Source organism: Heptranchias perlo, chromosome 17 (genome assembly GCF_035084215.1).
Source record: "Heptranchias perlo isolate sHepPer1 chromosome 17, sHepPer1.hap1, whole genome shotgun sequence".
NCBI classification, from domain to species: Eukaryota; Metazoa; Chordata; class Chondrichthyes; order Hexanchiformes; family Hexanchidae; genus Heptranchias; species Heptranchias perlo.
In genome coordinates this window covers 29,853,276-29,879,421 of record NC_090341.1, presented here as the reverse complement: position 1 = coordinate 29,879,421, position 26,146 = coordinate 29,853,276, and the positions used below count along the sequence as shown (strand labels likewise).

General features: G+C 45.9%; 1 protein-coding gene across 2 annotated transcripts in view; it reads right to left on the bottom strand.

Annotated features, from left to right (window-relative positions):
• The window catches only part of LOC137334222 (receptor-type tyrosine-protein phosphatase gamma-like), a 549,824-nt gene that overhangs the window by 201,820 nt on the left and 321,858 nt on the right, over positions 1-26,146 (bottom strand). For both annotated transcript variants that reach the window (XM_067998832.1, XM_067998831.1), the window contains exon 6: positions 11,139-11,205. In XM_067998832.1, the coding sequence (XP_067854933.1) occupies positions 11,139-11,205 (67 nt within the window). The remainder of the gene's footprint in view (positions 1-11,138; positions 11,206-26,146) is intronic.

Here is a 26,146-nt window from a genome sequence, read left to right as displayed (position 1 = left end):
ATGATAAAGCACCTACTTGGGCATCTCAACAATCCTCAGAGACTAAACCAACAGAAATTATCTGTAAGGACATAACATCTGGTGAATATTGTCTTGAAGATTCTTTTCAAACAGTAACTATGTCAAAAACACAAAACAGAAGGTTTTGAACTGTATGCACAGGCAGCTGGAGCTGAGGGAGATTGTAGATACATTTTGACACATGATTTTCCATCTGTTCAAATCTCACTGCCAGGATCTTGATGCTACATTTTTTGGATGAACTTGACACAGAGGAACTTGTTTAGATTTATCATAAAAAATGTCTTAAGTACTAATTGTGGAGAAAGGACTCTGATATAGAAAATAAAATTAAACTCTGTGCAAAGACTGTACTATTCAATATCACCAAAAATATAAATATTAAATACGACTGGAACAGACAGGAGTCGTTACAAGGCAATAATGTAATCAAGCACTTAAGATGGAAGCATAACTCAAGTACTTTACGGATGTTTTACTGACTAATATTTCTTCCTCAATCAACACCTCCAAAAACAGGTTAACTGGTCATTTATCTCATGTGCATGGGACCTTTCTGTGCTCATACTGGCTGCCACATCTGCCTACAAAACAACATTGACTCCACTTCTTTCCTTTTTTTCCCCTAATACTCTCAAAGTTATACTACGACCATAAACTTCTGCCTACCTATTTTGATAATATAGTAGAGCTTCTCATATCATGGCCTTTGGGGACCATGTAAATTGCATTACAGCAGGGCTATGTTATATTGCTTCTCCTTCAATAAGGAAACCATAAATAATTTCTGCTGCATCAGAGTTCACAGTATCCTAAACTGCTTCAATATTGTTTCCTTGCTGTGACATGCAGCCAGTGACAGCTCCAAAGTAAACCTGCTGCATTTGCTAAAGCTGGGAACCGTGAACTTTCTGCTGAAGTTATAGCAAACGATTGGGAAAACCCCCATGGAAATTCAACCCCAACATATTTTGTTTGCGCTGGTTCTTGCAACAGGCTATGTCTATGAATGGCTAATTATGTAGAAGGAATTGAGGGGGTGGGGGGAGAAAAGGTGTGGTACGATACAGTCTAGAACTGCTTTAGGAGGGAATAATGGACAGCAAATAATTTGAACACAAGACAGAACTAGAAAATGGCAGTAGATCAGTGAAAACTTTTATATTAAGACAACTTGCTGTGTACACTGTTCCAATACAAAATATACCAATGTTTCAATATATAACGTTCATAAAATGAGACAATAACTAGCCATAAAAGCCCAAACAACAACTTGCATTTATATTGCCGCTTTAACATAGAAAAACGTCCTTAGGTGCTTCACAGAGGGGTAATCAGAAATAAATGGACACCGTTCCAAAGGAGGAGGTATTAGGAAGGATGACCTAAAGCTTAGTCAAAGAGATGGGTTTTATGAAGAGTCTTAAAAGAGGGATGGGAGGTGGAGAGGCAATGAGATTTGGGGCAGGAATTTCAAGTGTGGGGCCGAGGCAGATGAAGGCTCAGCTGCCAATGATGGGGCGAAAGGAGTGGAGGATGCACAAAAGGCCAGAGTCGGGGAAACAAGGGAGTTTGGGAAGGGTGGTTGTCGGGCTGAAGGAGGGTACAGAGTTAGCAAGGAGTGAGGCCATGATTGGATTTAAACACGACTATGAAAATATTAATTTGGAGGCATTGGGGGACTGGGAGTCAATGTAGGTCAGCAAGGATAATATTGAACGGGACTTGGTGCAGGATAGGATACAGGCAGCAGAACTGTGGATGAGCTGAAGTTTACAGAGGGCAAAGGATGAGAAGCCAGCCAGGAGAGCATTGGAATAGTCGAATCTAGAAGTGACAAAGGCACAAATGAGGGCTTCTGCAGCAGATGGGCTTAGGTAGGGGCAGAGGTGTGCGATGTTCGACCCAGGGATTGATTCAGAGACTTTGGAGCAGTGGAACAGTTTCTGCATACAACAATCAGTGACCACAGACATAACTTGGCTTCCACTGATTCCATAAGTGCTCTCAAGTCACCGCCAATCCCTTTCCAGCACCTAATTCTTTGCCAAGTACAGGAAAGGCACCCCAAACAATGCAGTTCCTCACAGTCTGAATAAGCTGGGCTATTCCTGACACACCTACTCATTCAAATACTGCATCACTTAGAGTAGCATGAGAAAGAACACACTGCCCTAGCTCACGAAGAAAAAACACTGCATTAAGTTTAATATATTGTACACATTAATAAAAGCAACTATTTAACATAATTACATTCACAGTAAATATTTAATACAATACATCACATGGACTGCTGCGGTTCAACAAGAAGGCTCACTACTACCTTCTCAAGGGCAACTAGGAATGGGCAATAAATGCTGTGAATGAATTAAAACAATAGTGACTACACCTTAAAAGTGCTTCATTGGCTGTAAAGCACTTTGGGACATCCTGAGATCGTGAAAGGTGCGATATAAATACAAGTTCTTTCTTTAAGACATAAAATGAATGCAAAAACACATTTTTTTTCATGTAAAAGGGGGGTGGGGGCGAAGAAGCACGCAGTCCTGTGCTCCCCAGAATGCTGGGCAACTTCAATTAAAATCCACCTACAAAGTTCTACCTTTTGCCCTATTTACAGAAAGATTTATGTGCAACTGATCAATGATTTTTAAAGTAAAAAAGGAAGTAAAAATCATTGATCAGTTCCCATCACACCTCTACAGGTGGAGCTCATGTTCCCTCTCCCCTAACCCTCATCCCCATTCTTTTCCTGAACTGTCTTGCTTTTACTGTTAGTATTGTGCAGCATCCAACATCTTGGCCTCGATATTTAGGGGAGGCGGGGAGGGAGTGGGGGCATCTGTTAGCGGCCGGAAATACAGGAAAGACGGAGGTCCTGCCGAATTTAACGGCAGAACCCCTCATTAGAATTTTTTTACCCAGAATGAGGGGCTGGCTGGCTGGCGGGCGGGAAAGCCTGCTGTAGAAGGCTGCAGCCATGGGCCAGAGTGGAGTGAGGGAGGGATCGCCGGGGGGAGGGGAAGAGAGAAACTGGATTGGGGGGGCTTGGGGTAGGTTTGCCTGAGAGGCTGGGGTGGGGGGAGCGGGGAGCACTCCTGCTCCTTCTGGCCCACAAGCATTGCTAGAAAAGCATTTACATGCTCGTGCTGGCAGTTCTCGCCTCCCTTTAGGTGCCGGGTGTCCTTAACCCAGGGAAACTTGTGCTGGAAGTGTTAATTCCAAATGGCTGATAAAATATGAGGTATGGAGCCTCATTAACGTATTATAATTACCCACCCGTCTCTCGAGAGCAGGTTACTTGCCTGATCCCCAACCCATCCCAGTTAAACCAGAAGTAGGCGCATTCGCAGGGAATTGAGATCGGCCTTTCCAATTTTAACAATTCAAACTGCCCCCTGCCCTGGAGAAGTCCTAATATTGAAACATTGTCTTAAGAGGTCTAAGCTCGATTCCATTATACTTCTGCCTCACCAATTATGCATTGTTATGGGATTAGGGAGTTCCATTGAGATATTATGATGGTTTGTATCCTATTGAACAACGCAGGAGACTGTTTGCTGTGTTACACTTTGGGCCGTTACACTAAATAGTCTTGTACAGCGTGAACAATTACTCCCCTAAGCAAATCTATGAATCAGAATATGCCTTTACCTGTCTAATAGCTAGACAAATAGAGATACTCGAAATCGAGTGGAGAACCCTTCCCAGCATACATCAGCTTACCCGAATGTATCACATGCTGCCACATGATTGTATCATCCTCAATAGGCAGATGACTATTCCCTCTCTATCAGACAGAAGCTCAAACTATAAACCACAGACAAATGTGCTTAACACTAATGGGTAAATAAACAGTACTCAGCACAAACAGTGCATTTACATTAGTTACAACCTTTACTATTCTCCTGAAAAATTGAGCTGTCAACATAAAAAACGTTTGCTCATTTCTTACATGGCGAAATGCAGTCATAGAGCCAATGATTTAGCTCAGCCTCTTTGCAAGCTTGTGAACGACTGCTGATTGGCATAAAGTCAGCCACAAATACATATATTACTTGCCCTTCTTTAAGAGTCAATTCATCTCAGAAGTTCCAATACTGCTGTATTTCATTGTAAGCCTGGAAATCCTTCAACAATCATTTTTGTAAGGACTGATCTTGTCCAGTTTTGGTTATCATCTTGCTCAGTCTTACTTGTGACAACAGGGGCCCGATTTTAGCAGGCCTGCGGGTTCCCGGCGGGTGGTCCTCCGGGAGCGTGGAAAACGCGGACGGTTAATTGAGTGCGCCCCCCGCGCGATCGCGGGATAATTGATTGAATTAAGCCGTGGTTCCGGGTTCGCCGCACCCCAGCTGTGAGCCGGCCGCCTGCGCATGCACATTGACGCCAGCGCGATGGTGGAGCTCCACTTAAAGGGGCAGTCCCACAGAGCCCCCCCTGCATCTAGCATCAGGAAGCAGACCATGGCGCGACCCAGGGGTAAGGCTGCGCCCCGGTTTTCCGACCGCGCGCTGCAGCTCCTCCTGGAAGGTGTGCGGAGGAGGAGGGACACGCTCTTCCCCAGGGACGGACGGCAGTGCCCTGGCTCCGTAACCAGGAGGGCATGGGCAGAGGTGGCGGCGGAGGTGAGCAGCAGCTCTAACACCAGCAGGACTTGGGAGCAGTGCCACAAGCGATTCAATGACCTCACTAGGTCCGGCAAGGTGAGTACACTAACGCACCCCACCCAGAACCCGTCTCGACCATCACGCCAAACACCCCACAACCCCTTCTGCACAGCCACCACAGCGCTCCCACAGCAATCCTCACAGCCACTCACTCACCATCCTCACCGTGCCTGCACGAACCCACCCTCCCTGTCCCCACTGGAACACTACCACACGCCCCAACCCCATGCAATGGGACGGGCATGTGGCACACGCATCCTCCCATCCATCTGCCCCACGCGCAACCCACCCACACCGATGCTCCAGGCGTCTCACTATGCAATCTGCACGTACTCACGCATCTGTGTTTTGCCTTCACAGGAGAAGAGATGCAAGAACGCGCGGGAAAGGGACCGCACCGGAGGGGGCCCGCCGCACGTGCTCGAGCTCACGGATGCCGAGGTGGAGGCGCTCGAACTGAGCGGAACACAACTTTGCCTGTCGGTGGGCGATGGCGAGTCTGGCGCTACAGCATCGGCCGGTAAGGGACAGCCGACACTCAACACTCATGATCGCGAATGACCTTATCATCACCTGCCATCTGGCGCACCGCGACCTCAGTGCACATGCCTTATATTGCCCTCTGTTCTCTTGCAGGGCCGTCTGCGAGTGCTGTGTGTGAGGAGGGCGATTCCTCAGAGGACATGCTGGTCGCTGAGGGTGCATCGTCACATATGAGCCAACCATCCACCAGCGCAGAGACACGCACCTCGGTGGGTCCCCCTCGCCAACTAGTTGGGGTTGCACTTGGTGATTCACCGCGCACGTGTGAGCATGAGCAGACCCTGGTGGCAGGGGCAGCCGCGGAGGGTTCGCGTCGGTGGGAGCACTCATCTCCAGGCTCTGCTCAGCCGGACCCAGATGCTGAACCCAGGGGGCCACCAGTCAAAAGGAGAGCCGTCGAGGGGCACCAGCTAATTGCCGAGGTACTGGGAGAGGTGCCGTGCGCATTGTCCACAATCGTGCAGGCGATGGAGGAGTCCAACTCCTGCATGCGGGCATTGGTGGCGCAGGCACAGGAGGGTACCGGCGACACAGTGTCGCGGGTAGATGTGGGAGCGTCTGCGGTGGAGGAGAGGCTGGCCTCCCTCGAGCGTCACGCACAGCTCCACATAGAGTCCGTGCAGGCCCTGACAACGGCTGTACCGATTCAGGGTGAGCAACATTCCGCCGCCATAAACAGGCTGACGGATACACTAGGGGTGGCCTTGCAAGGCCTCACACATGCCATCCAAACTGCCGTCCAGCAGGGTGGAAGGGGTGATGTGGGCCACGGCCACGAGAGGGATGATGGTGACCGGGGACATGGAAGCGGGACACTTCTCAAGGTGCCCCCACGTCCCACCCGTTGCCCCCCTCTCAACCAGTACCCGCAATGGTGCCTCCTCTCCAGGTGGCCGAGTCTGCCCCTGCACAGGTGCAGGAGGAGCAGTTTGTGGAGGTGCCCTCACGGGCACCAAAACCCAGGGGCCGTCCGCCCAAAGCATCTACCCAGTCAGGGCAACAACACGAGCAACCTGCCACTACCTCTGCTGGAGCCACAGGGGTAGCACCACGTAGGGGTTCCCGTAAACGAAAGCCAAGGGCGTTATAAGCACAAAGGGAATGCACCAGGGTGTCTGTTAATTTGTACACTTTTTGTTTATAGTATTGCACCATGTACATATTAAACACTATCGTTCTCACCACTCCTGCCACCTCTCGTCCATTCTTCCGCGGCCTGTGCAATAGGTGCGTTCCGTGCAGGCCATCATGACGGCGAACACCTGCTGCCGCCCATTGGGCACACTGCTGTGGGTGCAGGAGTACTGGCAACACTCTTCAGTGGAGGGGGCTGGTATGGCCCATCGCATGTGCAGGTGAGGAGATGCGAACGCCTCAGACTGTCTGACTCTAGGAGAACCGTTGACATATGAGTGCCTCCCTGGCCCGGCGAGCATCCCGGTGAGTCGGGGTTCGGCGCATGGGTCGTCCATCATCCTGTGACGCGTCCCCCTCCTCCTCCTCCTCCACCTCCACATCATCGCCGTCCTCAATGTGGGTGGCGGGTGTTGATGGGGCCTCCTCCAGCGGCACCCCTCTCTGTTGGGCCATGTTGTGCAGGGCACAGCAGACAACTATGATTCGTCCCACTCTGAATGGTGTGTATTGGAGCGCTCCCCCAGAACGATCAAGGCACCTGAAGCGCATCTTGAGCAGCCCTATGGTCTGCTCAATTTTAGACCTGGTAGCAGTGTGGCTGTCATTGTACCGACGCTCCGGCTCGGTGATGGGGTTCCTCAGAGGCGTCATGAGCCACGTGTGTAGGGGAAGCCCCTTGTCGCCGATGAGCCAGCCGTTGCCCGCGTTGGGTGCGTGGAAGATGGGCGGGACGGTGGACTCCCTGAGGACGAAGGCATCGTGGCAGCTGCCGGGGTATCTGGCGCACACGTGTCGGAATCTCTGGCGGTGGTCGCAAATGAGCTGGGCGTTCATGGAGTGATACCCCTTCCTGTTGATGAACAGCCCTGGCTCATGCGGAGGTGCCCATATTGCGATGTGGGTGCAGCCGATTACACCCTGTACCCGTGGGAAGCCAGCCATGGCATGGAATCCAACCGCCCTCTCCATCTGGCTGCGCTTGTCCATGGCGAAGTTGATGTAGTGCGAGGCCCTGCGGAACAACCCATCGGTGAACTGCCTTATCCACTTGTGTGCAGACGACTGAAAGACCCCGGTGGCACCCTGGAAGGATCCGGATGCGAAGAAGTTGAGGGCAGTGGTGACTTTGACGGCGACAGGTAAGAAGATGCTGCTTGGTCCATCCGGGAGCAGCTCGTCGTTCAGGAGGCTGCAGATGTCGGCGACTACCTGGCGATTGACTCTGAGCCGACGTATGCACTGCTCCTCGGAGAGGTCCATGAAGCTGAGCCTCGCTCTGTAGACCCTGTGCGGAGGGTAGTGCCTCCTGCGACGCATCTCTCTCTGCGGTTGCCCTCCCTCCTGCTGTGCAGGTGGGTGTGCCACAGCACCGTGTTGGGGGGCTCCATGTCTCTGAGGCGGACGGCGTGGACTGCGAGGCTGCTGGGGCTGGTCATGCTGTTCGTCCTCCGAGGATGTCAACGCACCACCCATCTGGCAGGTGTTGGTCTGAGGGGTTGTGCAGGGTAGGTTGGTGGTTCCTCGAACTGGGGCTGCGGTTTCACGTCGGTCTGTCCTCTGGCTTGGCAGGGGGTGGTGGAGGGCAGGGGTTGCCCTATGTGACGCGGTGGCCTCCTGCGTGGGTGAGGGCTCTCCCCCCCCCCCCCTCCCCTGTGGAGTGCACCTTGGCAGCTGCCACAGGCTGCTGGCTGCAACACGTCCGGTTGGAGGGAGACTGTTTCCCCCAGTGTGTGAAACAGTCTGAGCTGAAGGTAAAATCCCACACTTCCTGTTATGACAGCTGATTCAGCTCATTTAATGACCTCAACAAGCAAGGTAAGTACACTCAAGTGGCATCCCGCTGGCTTTAATTGCCTGCGGGATTCCCACCAGCGGGGGCCGCGCACGCAGCCCCGCACGTCAGCGCGGGACCCGGAAGTGGCCGGGATCGTGGCGCGATCCAGTCCCGCACATGGAAATTGACATTTTCGAGCCCACCCCGCCGATAACGCACAGGGAACCCGCTACTAAAATCGAGCCCCAGAAGTCAGTACAGTATGCACACAGTCATCTGATAATCTTTGTCAGTTTCAGGAAGATAGTTTCAACTCAATGCATCAGCTACATGTGTGCGCCTTTTTTTGTATTCTACCATCAAACTGTATGCAACATAACATTGAGCCTGCCTCACCAGCATGCCGTTGTTGATGTATGCTGATGTGTGGTAGAAGGGAACACCTGTTACCTCAGGGATGCAGCAGTGATCCGACGATTCAACTTCACCTATTGATGCTTTTGTTTTCACTGACAGTGCTCTGTGATTGCATGTCTGGTCCAGGAGCTGACACAGGTTGGAGATCATATCCCTGCTCCAGGTAAATTACATGGAGCTCATGTTGGATCGGGAAGTAGTCAGTCCTTTAAATTTTGCCTCCTATGGCCTCAAACCTCCTGCTATTAGTGCTCCTCATGCTCCACCAAGTGTCTGCCACTGACAGTTATGATGCAATACCTATACTACAGAATTTAATGAAAGACTCTTCCTTTAGGCAATAAATTCTGCTCTGTTCACCACCGCAACACTCTATTGTTCCCTCTGGTACTTTAATAATGGATAAACTGACGCAATGTAAGAATTAAGTAAATGCTGCGTGAATTTGGACATTCCACATAAATTGCTGCTGAACAAGTAGTTTGCAAGTAAAAAATGCATTAACAGCAGGTCTGTGTGTTAGAAATGGTTACTCCCAGGAGAAAATGTAGGAGCATGGGCAAAAGTTAACAGCCATTCAGTGAAGACCAAATGATGAAATTACTGTTACTCATTAACACACAATTAGCGTATGTGCTCGAAAACTCAAGAGAAAATTAAACCCTTTAGTAGCTTTCTTTTCAGTAAGCCAGGAAGTCTCATTGCATGTCTTCTGAGTTGCTTTGAGGGAAAAAAAAGTTCATTTACTTGTGTGACGTACAGTTCAAAACTGAAAAATTAGCCAAGTGACTGAACTTAACTTGAAGGACTTAATATTTCCATTCCCCTAAATCTTGACACCAAACTGTGAAATTCCTCACTGTTGTCCTGAACCTTCACTGGATCCATTCTAAAAAAGCATAGCCAGTACAGACCATTATTTCTTTTTTTGACATACATCACATCTATTTAAAAAATTACATTAGTATGTCATAATAATTAACAATTGAGAATGCAATTACAAATCTTGGTAACAGAACCATGACTTAGATTTGAAATTAAGTCCATCATTAAGGGAAAAAAGAAAAATAAATTATCCTATTAAAAAGCAGTACAACTGGTTAAAAAAAAACATTTTTCACACATATGGGGCCCTTTACAAAATAATTACTGATATCATTTTAACACCAGAACAGTACTAACAAGGGAACTCATTACACAACTGCTTCAGCAAATAGCAAAAAAACTGCAGATGCTGGAAATCTGAAACAAAAGCAGAAAATGCTATAAAAATACAGAAGGTCAGACAGCATCTGTGGAGAAAACAGATAATTTAGCTTCTCAGAGCAGAAAGAAGTTGCAGATGAGCAGCATTTTCTCCTGGGAGTAACCATTTCTAACACAGACCTGCTGTTAATGCATTTAAAAATGAATATAAAAAAGAGAAAGGGGATGGAAAATACTTTTCTTTAATCTCCCTCTTCCCCTTGTTCTGTTCCTTTTAAATTGCTGTTGATCTGTAATTTCTTCAAGTTCTGAGGAAGAGTCTACACCAGAAACATTACTTTATCTGTTTTCTCTACAAATGCTGACAGACCTGCTCAGTGCTTCGTCAGTAATGTCATCTGACTTTGAACTGTATTCAGTAATTTTCCCTTTTTAGATATCTGCACATCTTCATCTCCTGCTAGTACATATGTATATATTTAGGATCAAGGGTTCCATTTTCTCTTTATTTTACATTCACCAACTGTTGTGGATCTTTCCACTTGGTCTGACCCCACCGACCTCACCATACCAACTACATGAAGAGTTTCAGACATAAATACTTAACCCACTACCCCGTTGAACTGTTCGGCACTAAGCTAAAATACCTTAAGCAGTATATAGCTCTTGTTTTAAGCCTTAAGCGACATTGCTGTGACAAAAGGAAGTCTGTTTTATTATGATAATTGTACTTAAAGGTAGGTGCTAATAGTTTGGGGTTGCCATACACTGTTATACAAATTCTAATTGGCTAAATACCCATGCAGACAAGAAAGCATCCCTATAGTTTTATCCATTCTATGTATTGTACTTTGTAAATGGAAAATGTGAAATATTGTGAAATCTTTTAAAATTCTTCAAGTGTTCTTAGGTTCTTATTGCCTTTCGGAATCTCAACAATTGTATCTCAGTTACGCAGTTATTCCAGAAATGTTTTTATTTAAGGTGTATTTTTTTCTCAATTTCTGTAGTTGGAAAAAAAATTGCCAATGCACCAGAATAACACAGAAATGTTACAGCGGACATAAAAGTAAATTTATGATGATTTATCATCACAAAACAGATTGCACTATAATTAATCACATTATCTATTTTTCATGAAAAAAAATTAAATGTTAATAAATGAATTCTTTATGATGACTGTAATTACAAGAATAGATTTGATGTATATACAAAATATTTCAAGTTTAACAATGCTAAGAAAATGATGAAATGTGCACATTTAGATTTTCTTGCACGCTGGGAATGGGTAAATAACCCAACTGGTGAAGGACAAAATTCCAACCAATCTCTTTTTTTCTATAGAAGGAACTCTTAAGTAGCTTACTCACCATGATGCACGACTCCCTTCAGCCCCCTGATAATAGGAACCAGTGCAAGGTTGTCCTGGTGGGTGACCTATATGTAAAGGATATGCATTCTGTTAAATTCTTTCTGGCAACAGATAAAATGATCTTCAATTTTAATCTTTAAAGAAAAGATGCTATCTGGCCACCAGCTTTGCTTTCAAAGTTATCCATGGAGATTACACCTAAATACAGAAGATTAAAAGTATAAGGAACTGACACTAAACAAATCTTGCAAAAAACAATTACGTTCTGGAGGACCAACTACTTTTCTGGGAGATAGGTGAAGTTCTATCTGACATCATTAAAACTCAAGAGGGTACAACCATAAAAGCAAGTGCAGTAGGATCTCTCCACAATATTTATATTTTTGTTAAAAGGGATTGTTACTGTATTTCTCAAAGTCTATTAGTCTCAGAAAAACCACAAGCATCTACAGCATATAGTGCTTGAAAATTTAGGTGGCATTTTCTGTACATGGTTTGTAACTCACATGTCATAAGCAATATTACAAAATCAAAAAACCAATACAGAACATTTACAATCTGGACTTTTCTTTAACCCAAAACTGGTTTGCTTATTGTGGTGATCTACGGATTTCAGATCTCGTAATTTTAACTTGTATTTTTCTCATCTGATTCAGTAGGTAAAGGCAGGAAGGATTTAGGATTAATCATTGGTCTATGCTCAGTTAGACGATCTCCACTGGATCAGCCTTGGCATTCTTGGCTGAAGGAGGAAGGAAACTATTGAGTGTTCTCACTCCCAATCATTGAAAACTGCATTTTTGTTTGAAGTTGATATCCAATCTTCAAATTTTCAGTTGCTTATTTAATAGTAAAATCACTATACCTAGAAAATATAAACTCATGTATTTAATGCACCTCCCAATACAAACGCAGTTAAATAACACTCAGAAAAGGCTGCATATGTAATGATTCAGAGGGATTGGCCTGTGGGAAGGGGGAGTTATGGAGGGGGAGAGCGAAGTTGGACATATAAAACCTGGAAGGTTCAATGGAGAACAACAGAGAATGTGAATAAGGTGAAAGGCGAAAGGCAGTGCTGTTGCAGTTGTTGACTTGTATCGTAGTTACTAATTATTATTAAATACACTTTGTTCCATCTATCAATATATTTTCACACACACACATACAACTTTCACCTTCACATCGCCTGTCTCTACCCCTACCTCAGCCCATATAATGTTGATACTTGCATCCATGTCTGTGTCACCACCAGACTCGTCTATTCCAATGCTCTCCTCGCCGTCTTCCCATCTACCACCCTTCATGAACGTTTTACACCCTTCCTCTGGGAGTTCTGCTGATCTTCCGTCCAAGTTATGGCAGTAGATTAGTACATCAACAACAACTACTTGCATTTATATAGCACCTTTAACGTAGCAAAACATCCCAAGGTGCTTTACAGGAGCGATTTTTAAACAAAATTTGACACCGAGCCACATAAGGAGATATTAGGACCGGTGCCCAAAAGCTTCGTCAGAGAGATAGGTTTTAAGGAGCATCTTCAAGGAGCAGAGACAGGTAGAGAGGGGGAGAGCTTTAGGGAGGGAATTCCAGAGTTTAGGGCTTAGGCAGCTGAAGGCAAGGCCACCAATGGTGGAGCAAATAAAATCGGGAATGCGCAAGAGGCAAGAATTGGAGGAGTGCAGAGATCTCGGAGGGTTGGAAAAGGTTACAGTGATAGGGACAGGCAAAGCCATGGAAGGATTTGAAAACAAGAATGAGAATTTTAAAATCAAGGTGCTCCCAAACCGGAAGCCGATGTAGGCAGAGAGCACAGGGTGATGGGTGAACAGGATTTGGTGAGAGTTGGGATACGGGCAGCAAAGTTTTGGATGAGCTCAAGCTTGTGAAGGGTGGAAAATGGGAGGCCGGACAGGAGAGGCATTGGAATAGTCAAGTCTAGAGGTAACAAAAAGGCATGGATGAGGGTTTCAGCAACAGATGAGCTGAGGCAGTGGCAGAGACGGGTCATGTAATTGAGGTGCAAGTTCGCAGTCTTGGTGGTGGAGCTGATGTGTGGTCGGAAGCTCATCTCAGGGTCAAATAGGACGCCAAGGTTGTGAACGGTCTGGTTCAGACTCAGTCGGTGGCCAGGGAGAGGGGTGGAGTCAATGGCTAGGGAACAAAGACAATAGCTTCGGTCTTCCCAATATTTAGTTCTTAAGCCTGTTGCTAATTATTAGGAGAATATAAAACTGCAGTGCAGTACTGTACTTTATTGCGTGGAGTAGGTGAGGAAAAAAATGGTGATGTATGTTTATGCATGGTAAGGTAGAAGAGATATGGAAAATGAAGGTAATAATGGACAAGATTGAAGAATAGTTCACGCCACAGAGAACATTACGAATCAAAGATTTGTTTTTAATACCACCAGACTCAACTATTCAAAGGTTTCAAGCTCAAGAAGCAATGATCAATACGTAATAGATTTACATAAAAAGGTCAACTCTTGAGAGTACGGAGCCCTTGTGTACAGCCTCTTTAAAGACAGAACTGTAGTCAGCTTAATCGAAAATAAGGTCAGCTAGATTGCTAAGAGAAAAGAATCCCAATCTGCAGAAAGCAGTTGATTTTTGCCGAGCAGCTGAAGCCAGCATGATATAGTTAGAACTAGCAATGTCGTAAGTAATGTGAGTGGAGTGGGAGATGTCAATGGAAAAAAATCAGATCTTGCTGGCCGACAACAGGTCATGAATTGTAAGTACTGTGGTAAATTGCATGAGAGAAGAAAAGCCAAATGTGTATGAATTGTAAAAACCATTTTGTTAATGTATGCAAAGCAAAATCAAAACCATCTTCATCAAAGAATAAAAAAAGTGGAAGAGCCGTCTGAGAGTGAATGAGAATTAATTTTTATGGATATAATTCAGACAGATGACGTTGAACGTGCAGTCAACCTCAAGATGAGCAACACGACTGTTTGTTTTAAGCAAGACACAGTAGCTGAATTTATATCATGCCAGTCAACTTACAAGCAGCTAAGTACAAAATTGACAAAGTCTAATGCAAATCTGATGGATAGAAAGAGAAATACCAAAATTCTGAAACAATGGGCCTGATTTTAGCACCCGCTCTCGGGTGCGTTCTCGGCAGGGGGGGGGGGGCTCGAAAATCCCGAAATGGAGGAGCGGGACCGGATCGCGCCTCGATCCTGCCCACTTCCAGGTTCCGCGCTGACGTGCGGGGGTGCGTGCGCAGCCCCCGCTGATGGGAATCCCGCAGGCTATTAAAGCCAGCGGGATGCCACTTGAATGTATTTACTTTGGTTGTTCAGGTCATTAACTGACCTGATTAAGGGACTGTGTGTGATTTTGGATAAACATGGGACTGTTTCACACACTGGGGGAAACAGTCCCAGTTGAAATGGACGTGTTGCAGCCGTTAGCCTGTGGCAGCTGCAAAGGTCCATTTGACAGGTGGGGGGGGAGGGGGGGGGAGACCCTCAGCCATTGCAGGAGGCCGCTCTGTCACCTGGGACAAAGTTTGGCCTCCACCACCCTCCTCCTGATGGTCGAAGTCACCAACCTGCACACTTACCCCGGGGTCCGGAGACATGTACCTACCTTGCGGACCCCCTCAGATGTATATCTTGCGGATGGGGGCCGCCGTAGCTGCAGTCATGACCTCCTCGGAGGACGAACAGCATCACCAGCCTCACCATCCATGCCGTCCACCTCTGACACGTGGAGCTCCATAACAGAGTGCTGTGACACATCCACCTGTACAGCAGGAGGGAGGGCTACCGCAGAGAGAGATACGTCGCAGAGGGCACTACCCTCGCCACACGTTCCACAGACCGAGGCTCAGCCTCCTGGACCTCTCTGAGCAGCAGTGCACACGGAGGCTCAGAGTCAGTCGACATGTAGCCGTGGACATCTGCAGCCTCTTTCATGCCGAGCTGCTCCTGGCTGGCCCGAGCACCATCTTCTTACCTGTCGCTGTCAAAGTCACCACTGCCCTCCCGAACTTCTGCTCCACAGCCTTCCAGGCTGCAACCGGGGACATCCCCGATGTCTCTCAGTCGTCTGCGCAGAAGAGCCCTGCAAATACACCTACACCCACTCTGCAGTGACACACTGGGTGGCATCAGTGGTGGGTCCTCATAGGGATACCCAGGAGCGGGCATTATTCCACAAACCGGACAGGATTCGCGAAGACATGGCAGTATTGGTGCCAATATAATGTGTGATGTGAGTTGTTCTTTAAGTCAATAGATGTAAGAACCATGACAAACCCTCAAACACCCTTGTGCATCCCCTTCATGCTCACGACACATTTGTCTTACGCTGCCTACTGCACATATGTGATGCATGCCCTGTGGCTGCAGCACAGGTGGTGGCAGGTTGAGTGAGGCTGGCCGTGAGAGAGATGCACGAGAGGGTGAGTATGGGATAGAGCCATGAGATTGTATGAGGATTGGGTTGCGTGGTAGTGGCGGGGTGAGTGCTCGCGAGGTGAGTAGGTGCAGGTAAGATGAGGATGAGGTTTGAGTGGGTATGAGGGGTGATGTGACAGAGTAGTGTTGGCAGTGATGAAGGAGGTGTGGGGTGGGGGCAGTGTTGTGGCAGACGGAGTGTAGGAGAATGAGTAAGTGTTCTCATTGTGGCTGACCTACTGAGGTCATTGCAGCGCCTCCTGCACTGTATGCAGGTGGGCGATATGTTGGTTGCGCAGGTGACCTCCTCTGCCACCTCGAGCCAGGCCTTAATGGTGGCAGAGGCAGGCCGCTTCCTCCCTCCCGCCCGCCGGGGGGAAGATCTCTGTCCTCCCCCTCCTCCTCACCCCATCTAATGATACCTGGGGTGAGGCATCATTAAACTGGGAGCAGCCTTCCCCCTGGGCTGCTCCATGCTGTAATTTTTGCTGTTTTTGGCAGCATCTGTCAGTGGAGGACTGCCCCTTTAAATAGAGCGCCTCCAGCTGACAGATCTTACTGCGCATGCGCAGCCCGCCCGACGCGCAGATCGGCATCGGGGAACCCGGAGGAGCAGGTAAGTGGATCCAATTAGTGTGTTGCCTGCTACGATCGCGCGGGCAACCCACTAATTTCACCGGGCGCGTTGAAAACACGCCCGCTGGCCCACCTGCCCAGAACCCGCACCCCTGGTAAAATCGGGCCCAATGAGTACAACCAGTCCTTGGACCTTGAGGATGCAAACAGCTAGATTGTCCAAAGAATTGATACAATCACTGACAAAAGATGCTTAAAAGTGATGGAGAAGTGTGCTGTCACATTTGATGACTTGGGATAGATAGAAAGAAAATACAGCATGACTGAAACCAGATATACAACCACTCAGATGTCCACCAAGAAAAGCGTCAGTCGCACTTGGCGATAAAGTTCATAATGAGCAAAATAAAATGGAGAAACTTAGGGGGTGAATTTCCTCATGGTTTCTCCCGCTCCAGCGCCGTAACTTACGCCAAAGTTACATCGGCAGAAAAAGAAAGACTTGCATTTATATGGCGCCTTTCATGACTTCAGGATGTTTCAAAGCGTTTTACAATGAAGTACTTTTGAAGTGCAGTCACTGTTGTAATGTAGGAAAAGCGTAGTCACCGTTGTAATCTAGGAGCAGGAGAAACCCCCAGGAAATTCACCCCCTTGGTCCAAGAACCAAGCTGATGGGTCAGTTGTATTGTGATAATAGTCAAGCCAAGCAGTGAAAGAGTGAGAATATGCTTGGACCTTTTAGATTTAAAGTGTCAGCCTTGGCTGAGTGATAGAACTCTTGTCTCTGATTCAGAAGGTCATGGGCTCAAGACCTACTCCAGAGACTTGAGTACATAAACTAGGCTAACAGTCCTGAGGGAGCGCTACACTGTCAAAGGTGATACCGAGGCCCTGTCTGCCCTATCAGGTGGAAGTAAAAGATTCCATGGCACTTAGTGTGTGAGAGAGAGAGAGAGAGAGAGAGAGAGAGAAACTGCAAGAGAGAGACAGGTGCCTTCTGTATCGCAAGTCAATGAGACTGGGACTCATTTCACCTTTAGCTAAGTCCCTTGCTGTACGAATGGAACAACTCTTGGATCAGAAATGTCACAAGGAGCCATCTTCTCACAATGTCATTAATGGGTGAGATTGTACATAATGATCCTAATTAACATTTCAAATCGTTATTGGTGAGACTAATTCCAGACTGAGAAAATTGGTGAACCTAGCATTACAGAAATATAACGTTAAAAAATCCAGCTCAGTTTATCTAGGCAAAATCTAAATTGCCACCATGATATTTGGATTTTCAATGTACCAAGCAAACAATCGCTTCTAGTAATGTCACCTAAACAAACACTATGGGCCCGATATTACCATGGCGGCGGGGGGGGGGGGGGGGTCGATCGGGGGCGTGGGTAACGCGCCCGGTGAAATCAGTCTGCTCCGCGCGCAATCGCAGGCTGATTGGATCCACTTACCTCTTGTTCCGGGTTCCCCGCTGCTGAGCTGCGCGGCGGGCGGACTGCGCATGCGCAGTAAGGTCTGTCAGCTGGAGGAGCCCTATTTAATGGGGCAGTCCTCCACTGACTGATGCTGCAAGAAATAGGAAAAATTACAGCATGGAGCAGCCCAGGGGGAAGGCTGCTCCCAAGTTTAATGATGCCTCACTCCAGCTCTTATTGGATGGGGTGAGGAGGAGGGGGAGGACAGAGATCTTCCCCCCGGCGGGCGGGCGGGAGGAAGCGGCCTGCCTCTGCCACCAAGAAGGCCTGGCTCGAGGTGGCAGAGGAGGTCACCTGCACCACCAACATATCGCACACCTGCATAGTGCAGGAGGCGCTGCAATGAACTAAGTAGGTCAGCCAAAGTGAGTACACTGACTCATTCCCTTACACTCCATCTGCCACATCACCGCCCCCACCCCACATCTCCTTCTGCACTGCCAACACTACTCTGTCACATCACCCCTCACACCCACTCAAACCTCATCCTCATCTTACCTGCACCTACTCACCTCGCCAGTACTCATCCCGCTACTACAACTCAACCCAATCCTCATACAATCTCATGGCTCTATCTCATACTCACCCTCTCATGCATCTCTTTCACAGTCAGCCTCACTCAACCTGCCACTACCTGTGCTGCGGCCACAGGGCATGCATCACATATGTGCAGTAGGAAGTGTAAAGCAAATGTGTCGTGAGCATGAAGGGGATGCACAAGGGTGTTTGAGGGTTTGTCATTGTTTTTACTTATATTTAATTTCAGATCAACTCACATTACATATTATATTGGCACCACTACTGTCATGTCTTTGCGAATCTTGTCTGGTTTGTGCAATAATGCCCTTTCCTGAGGATCACAATGAAGACCCACAACTGATGCCACCCATTGTGTCACTGCAGAGTGGGTGTAGGTGTATTTGCAGGGCTCTTTTCTGCAGACGACTGAGAGACGTCGGCGATGTCCCCGGTGGCACCCTGGAAGGATGCGGAGGAGAAGTTGTTGAGGGCAGTGGTGACTTTGACAGCGACAGGTAAGAAGATGGTGCTCGGGCCAGCCGGGAGCAGCTCGGCATGAAGGAGGCTGCAGATGTCCACGACTACATGTCAAGTGACTCTGAGCCACCGAGTGCACTGCTGCTCAGAGAGGTCCAGGAAGCTGAGCCTCGGTCTGTGGACCCTGTGCAGAGAGTAGTGCCCTCTGTGACGCATCTCTCTCTGCGGTTGCCCTCCCTCCTGCTGTGCAGGTGGATGTGTCACAGCACTGTGTTGTGGAGCTCCACGTGTCAGAGGTGGACGGCGTGGCTGGTGATGCTGTTCGCCCTCCAAGGAGGTCATGACTGCAGCTACGGCGGCCCACATCCGGAAGATGTACATCTGAGGGTGTCCGCAAGGTAGGTAAATGTCTCTGGACCCCGGGGTAAGTGTGCAAGTTGGTGAATTTTATTGTTAGGAGGAGGGTGGTGGAGGCCAAACTTTGTCCAAAGTGACAGAGTGGCCTCCTGCAATGAGTGAGGGTCTCCCCCCCTTACCTGTCAAATGGACCTTTGCAGCTGCCACAGGCTGATGGCTGCAACACGTCCATTTGAACTGGGAGTGCTGCCCCCAGTACAGGAAACAGTCCCGGTCAGTTACAAAATCCCATCCCTGCTAAAAAAGCAGGTCAATCAGGTCTGTAAACAACCTGAAGTACCCGTTCAAGTACTTTAAGTGGCACCCTGCCGGCTTTAATTGCCGGCGGGAGACCCACATGCGGGGGCTGCGCGCGCATGTTAGCGCGTCAGTGGGGAACCCGGAAATGGGGCGGGTTGGAGCCGGGCTCCCGCCCTGCCCCGGGAATCCCCGATTTTCGTTGCCCCCCCAACACGAACGCACCCAATCGCGGGTGCTAAAAATCGAGCCCTGTATCCAAGCTTTCACCACCCCAGTTCACGGAGGCACTCTACCCCCTTCACAGCTAGTTCAGAAAGGCACTGGCCTAGAAATTCGACCGCACCCAAAAATTGCACACATATTTAGGGGGAGGGAAATTGGGTGCTTCTGAGCCATTTAAAGGCAGCCAGCATAGGTGCACTGAGGCTGCATAAAGCAGGAAAGACACAAAGGTGCAAAATGGCTGCAAGGTGTCCTGACAGGGTACCCAGGTTCTCCAATGCAACTTTGGAGGCCTTGGTCCAACTGGTCGGCAGGAGGAGGGAGATTCTGCTCCCCCAGGGATCAAAGGGCCCTCAAGGCAACATCTCCATCGCCAGTGGGAAGAGCTTGCTGAGACGGTAACTCAACAAATCTAGCTTCCAGGATATGGCTGCAATGCTGAAAGAAGCTTAATGATCTCACCAGAGTTGTAAGTATAAGAATCCTACATCTCAGCTCAATTACTCTCCTCACACCTTGTCAGTGCCACTCAGCCACATGGGCAAGATCTGGTGAGGGATGGCTAAACCAGCTGTGTGCCGGATATGCTCAAGTGCGTACCCCTTGGAATTGACAGTGAAGATGGGGGCCATACCAGGGAAATGATCGCGATCAAGACAGTACAGGTTTTGTTGGAGCCAATGAATCAACGGTGGAGGTCAGGGAGTGGTTGAGCAAATCGACAGATCAGAAGAAACATGGGGAATGGACGGCAAGAGGTTTGGCAGTTTTTTGCAAGGGTAATGCAGAACAATACCCTCAAATTTACCTGTTAAAAAATGAATCATGCTCCCCAAATGGCTTGGATGGTTAAGGCAGGGAGTAACTAAGCCAAACAGATAATAAGAAAATAAAATTACGGTCAAGGTGGCCATATGGTCCATTCAGCTGCTTCCTCGAGTAATTCAACTCAGCCCAGCATCCAACATTTTTGATTCCACTAACTTATGTGATGGATCATTCCAAAGGCACTTTTGAGTTAAGACATTTTTTTGAAGATCTGTTGTCAGTCGACTTTTCACGTATTTAAATTCATGTCCTTTTGTTCTACTGGCCTGATGGAAAGGTGTTTTCTGGTTCCCCTTATCGATGCATCTGTAAATATACTCCACTGTTGATATGTACCCAGCTTTTTTAATTGCTTCTTCACATTGTTTCAATATTAAAAGCATCGAGTTTACTGTCACCCCCAGATTTTATTTCTTCAATTGTATACATTCTTCCTTCCAATATTCAATACTTTGCATTTGTCACAGTATTAAAATTAATGTTTAATGTTTGTGTCCCCAATCGCAAAGATCTTAATTTTAACCCTCCAACTTAACTACTCTCCTTATTTTAGTTCTGTCTGCACATCTAACAAGCTTACTATGGTATACAAATCATTTAGAGAAATAAAGAACAGCGAGGGTCTAATTGCCCACCCCTGTTTTACTTTATTCAGCACCTGTCTCCAATCTGACACAGCACTCTCACTGGTAATTCCTGTCTTTTTTTTTAATTCAATTTCTTATTCAGTCCCACATTCTACTTTAGATTCTGATGGATTTTAGTTTAAATAGTAGTCTTTCACAAAGGTCCCAAGTTCAATCCCTGCTGAGTTAGCTGATCTCGGGAATGGTGGTAGAAGCACTATAATTGGTCTTTGCACAAGGAAAATTGGCCAAGTTTCTCACTTCTGGTCACTATCCTGCAACCTTTACTGGAAGTGCACATATGGAGATTAATTGAGTACTGGAGTGCGGTTGGCTAAGATGCCTGTTGTGGTTGAATATTTTGCCAAAACTTCACTGTCTAGGTTTACAAATAAATATTGGCCATTCAGATGATGCACCAGAGTGAATCGAAAATTGTACTTCAGCAAAGGAATCATAATCTTCAAAGAGGGAAATCTGGGCCCAAAAAAAAAACAATGCATTGTTAATCCCATCCAATGATATTCTAATCACACAAGGTATGAAGAAATTACAATCATGCTACTGCAAGTTCTCAAGTGTTGACAAGTTTTTAAGGTGTAAATTATTTTTTTTAAGCCTAGGGAACTATTCTCTAGCCACCTGAAAAGAGAACTCAAGATGTGCCTCGGCAAGACCTGAGAAGACACACACTGATAAGCAGCAGCAGTTCACCTGAAGTAGCACAGATCTATGGAAGATAAACAGAGCGTTGTTTAAAGCCAGACGAACAGAATCACAGCCCTAAGATTATGTGCTATCTTGTGACCAATCCTGAAAATATGAATAGCAATATGATGGCTTTTTTCCCTACAATACAGTAGCAGGAAACTTGCTTGCAAGAGGTCCATTATTCTGTGAGGCAGTGTGCTGCTCTGAAAAATGAAGAAATTTCTCTATGGACAATACAGTCAGTCTACGAAAGCAACAGCAGGCTAGTTCTCTCCTACTGACCCAAAAAGCAATTGGGCTGACGCTACGACAAAAAAGTAATATTTTCTCAAATAGATACCAAGCAACATCTTTGTGAGACACAATAGGAAGAAAATGCTCTACTTGCACAGAAACTAAAATGCTTATAAGATTAGATACAATGAATATTTTGCATTGGAAGCTGTCCATCCAGTTGTATCTTATGCCATCAATGTTAATACCTTTCAGAAACTGTTTATGATTAACAAATCTGTACTAGAATAGAGTGTCTTCATATTTCCCAACATTTAAATTATCCAATCTGCTTAGAATGACTTGCAAAATATTCTGGAGCGATGCAGAATGCTGGATCTCCAACGCAACTCACTATGAAATGGTAGGATGGGGTTCATTACATATCTCCAACAGGAAAGCACAGAGGCACAAAGGTATTCATATTTTGATGTACCAGAACCAGCAAGGATGGTGATCCTCATCTTAGTAACAGCCAGCTGGAAAGGAATTCAATGGATACATCCTCCAATTAGGGTTTCTTCCAATTCGGAGGTTCAGATGCAAATATCTCTTCCAACAGGCTTTGTTCAGGGAACTACTTTGCAGCCAAGGTACTTCTCGGCACCAACACCAATCCCTCCTTACCCCGTGCAGCAATGTACCCTTTCAAATAAAATACCTCCTGGAGTTACACAGTCATGCCTCATCAGCACAAAGGAGAAGTGCAGCGTGAGGCAAGGATAGGTTTATGATACTCCCATCAGAATAAATGAATTCCTGTGCTCCACAGTAGCTCAGCACCAGCGTGCAGATAATATAAATAAGATTTTATCTGACCCAAATACCTAATCATAGAATCTTACAGAGCAGGAGGAGACCATTCAGCCTCTCATCCCTGCACCAACGGATTAATTCTGAAAGTGTTTTGACTTATGGGATTGGCCAATGTAAGGTATTGATCATTTGGCTACCCAAACCCAGGTTTAGAAACTTGTTTAGATGGTCTCAGTATGTTCAGCAAAACAATGGTTCACAAGAGTAAAATTCTGTTTCTAAGTAAAGAGTTAATTAACATGAAAGGCAGGTGCAGCGTAATGACATCATACTACAAGTTAGCACTGCATTCATTTAAGGCAGCTATTAGGGGAACAACATAAAAATGGTATAATGTGATTGTCTTGTCAGAAGCATTCAGTTACTCCATAAAATAAGAGCAAAAATGAAGCTCAAAATGCTGACTTTAAAAGCCCAAGTTCACAGTTTGACAAAATAGCCAAAAAGGACAGCATTAATGCACGTCATTAGACTTATTTCCTTCAGACACACTACTTTTAATGAATGACTATCAAAAAATGCAAGCTCATGGTATTTACACAGGAATTTTATGGGTCTTTTGTATATACCATATATATGCACAAACACACACTTTGCTTTGTCTCTGTAAAAGATTCTGCCTGTAAAATTCACCTGTGAACATATGTATTTCCCCAGTCTCTGAAGAGATTTTGCACATTACACACCTGCATGTACCTCCCATATGGGTTTTGTGTCAATGTCCAATGCAAAATCACTAAGATCCATTTTCATAAATGTTTTGGCCTATTACATGCATTGGGGTTTCAAGAAAACTTATAATTCTAAAACGTGCAATATATGCAAAAAAAATACACTAATAGGTATGGTTGTGTTAGGACACCAGTATAGACAAGATTAGAAAATATACTTGCTACAGAGCAAAACCAACTTTTAAGCAAAGTACTGTTTGTTTAGACGTACTGTATTAAAGATGCAATACTTTTATTACATTATCGCACCTACAGTAAACTACTTTGAAGAAGCTATATACCTTTACAAGATGGGTGGAAAATACCCTAAAGTACTTGTTTCTTCAAGATCAATTAATAGCCTGATGCAACGTAAGGAAAGCCTAAATTAAACCAACTCTTAGCCACATCTGTAATTCACTCCAGCCATCTGTTATTCTATTGTATAAATGTTGTTAAAGAAATACTATCACTGTAACCCAAGTGGAACAATGGTGGGTATTCAACTGACCACATTTCACATGATTAATAAATCATTTAAACAAATTGGACCCATCATTGCAGAAAGAATGGTTCAATTAGCAACAAAAACGCTTCCTTCTGTGGCTTCTTTCAGCTAAGTGCCGCAGCCTTGGCAACATGTCACTGACAAGATTCCCTTCCACCATAGATATCATTTAGCAACAAATCAAATAAGTATTTTTTTCTTTTAATCTGTGCTTTTTAGGTATTATATTTAACAAACAAGAGGAAAAACATTATTTTGCCTAAAATCAATAGGGAATACAGCCGCTAGCTTCAACAGCAAATATATTTATACTTCAGACTTTGTTACAAATTTGGATCTGCTGTAGAGACCTTGGGTTCAGTGGCATCGGCTGCTCCTGTAAGCAGTCTGAGCATCTTACTTTCATGGGAACTGAATCACACAATCTTTTATCTACTTGTACAAGAGCGTAACGCAGAGGTGTAAATTCTTGTAACCTGAACGGGATATTCATTTTTTGTATGTGTACTTCTTCAATCTCTTTGAAGATGGACCAAGCAAACACTTGGTGAGATAAAGCCCAAGATGAATCGATAAACTGCTTCATTTTACAGTGAAGAGAACATACAGAACAGCAGTTATGATCAATTGGTACTATGCGTCTGTCTCTTGGTTTTATCCTTCACAGGCAGACAGGAATCAAAGACTTTTCAACACAATTGGTGGGAAGTGTTTCTTGATTGTGGAGACAGGCCAACAAATTGCTTATTATTTACAATCTATGGGGAAACATCATCAAAGCAAGCTTATTAGAATCTTAAATACCTATCATCTCAGAGCGTTTTTTAAAAACTTACATGAAGGCACTATGCTTGAAACACAATTTATAAGGTAACTTTTTTTTCCAAAACCTCTCTGAGGAACCATGGTCAAAAGATCCTGAAATGTGACAGAGTTTAACATGAGTAGAACTTTTAGGCAACCAAACAAGGTTTCCATGCGACTGCTATGTGGACTTTTCTCAGAAACTTGAAAAATCTGTGCCCAAGTGTTTTTTCCCCCCCTTTTAATCATTGGCTATATTATACAACACACAGAATTAACAAAGCTGTATAATCCCTTTTCCTCTCTGAAGTAACTTCACAAAGGTTGCAATATAATTAGCATACGAAGGTAATTCAAAGAAAAAATATTTAATGACAATCTGCCACAACAACCCTTCCAGCTGAATATTCCGAGAGGTTTCTTGCAATATGCATCATTGTGTTCTGGTTGAATCAATCTGGTCCAGTTGGCTGCTGATTGGCGCTGGGAACTTCCTTGGGGTTCTTCTGATCAGTCGCCGTAGGTTTATGCGCTTAAACAGAATATCTGCTGAAGTTACAGTGGCCAATTGGGAGAAATCCTGAAAGGATATCTAAGAAACTTTCTGAAAGGATATCTAAGACTCAGCAACAACAGACACAGGATAGTGCCTGCACCTTCATTTCAGGATATAAGTATCAATAACTAATCATTATATTCAAACTTGCGGTTTTTAAAAAAACGTGACTGGAGACATTTCATCACACACTATCAGTGCCTCCCAAATCACCCATTTTCCCCAGAGTGTGCACAGGGGCAGATAATGGCACAAACATCGACAATATTGCTACTTTGCCTAAGACATACAAGAGCTGGTGAGAGAAACATGCTCATGAAGCAGACAAAGCATAAGTTGCTGGATCCTGCCATTTTCTCCTCGACACTTCATTGCCAAACAGCAAATCATTTTGTTGAACAATCAGTTGCTGCTTTGTCAGCTAAACAAGAAGCATTTACTAAAGTAAAACTGCTGCCACTAACTGCATTATTTAGTCTTTAACTGCTTTCACATTGGGCAGGATTTTGCTCTCAACGGCGAATGAATGGCACCAGCCGTTCGTTAGACTTGCACTCACCCATAGACTTGCCCATAGACTTTTGCACAGCAAGTTGCTGTCAGACAACCATCCAAAAAGTGCAGCGTCCTCTACAGGGCATCTGGGACCTGTGTGAACAGGGCAAGCGCCTGTGTATCCCCTTAACCAATCAGATTGAAGAATCGTTAATGAGCAGCGCAGAGTCTGAGCCGGGAAGTGTCAGTTAGAATAGTGAATTCAATGTCAAATCAGGTACAGAAAGCAAAATAAAGAGAAGGAAAGAAAGATTAGATTGAGAG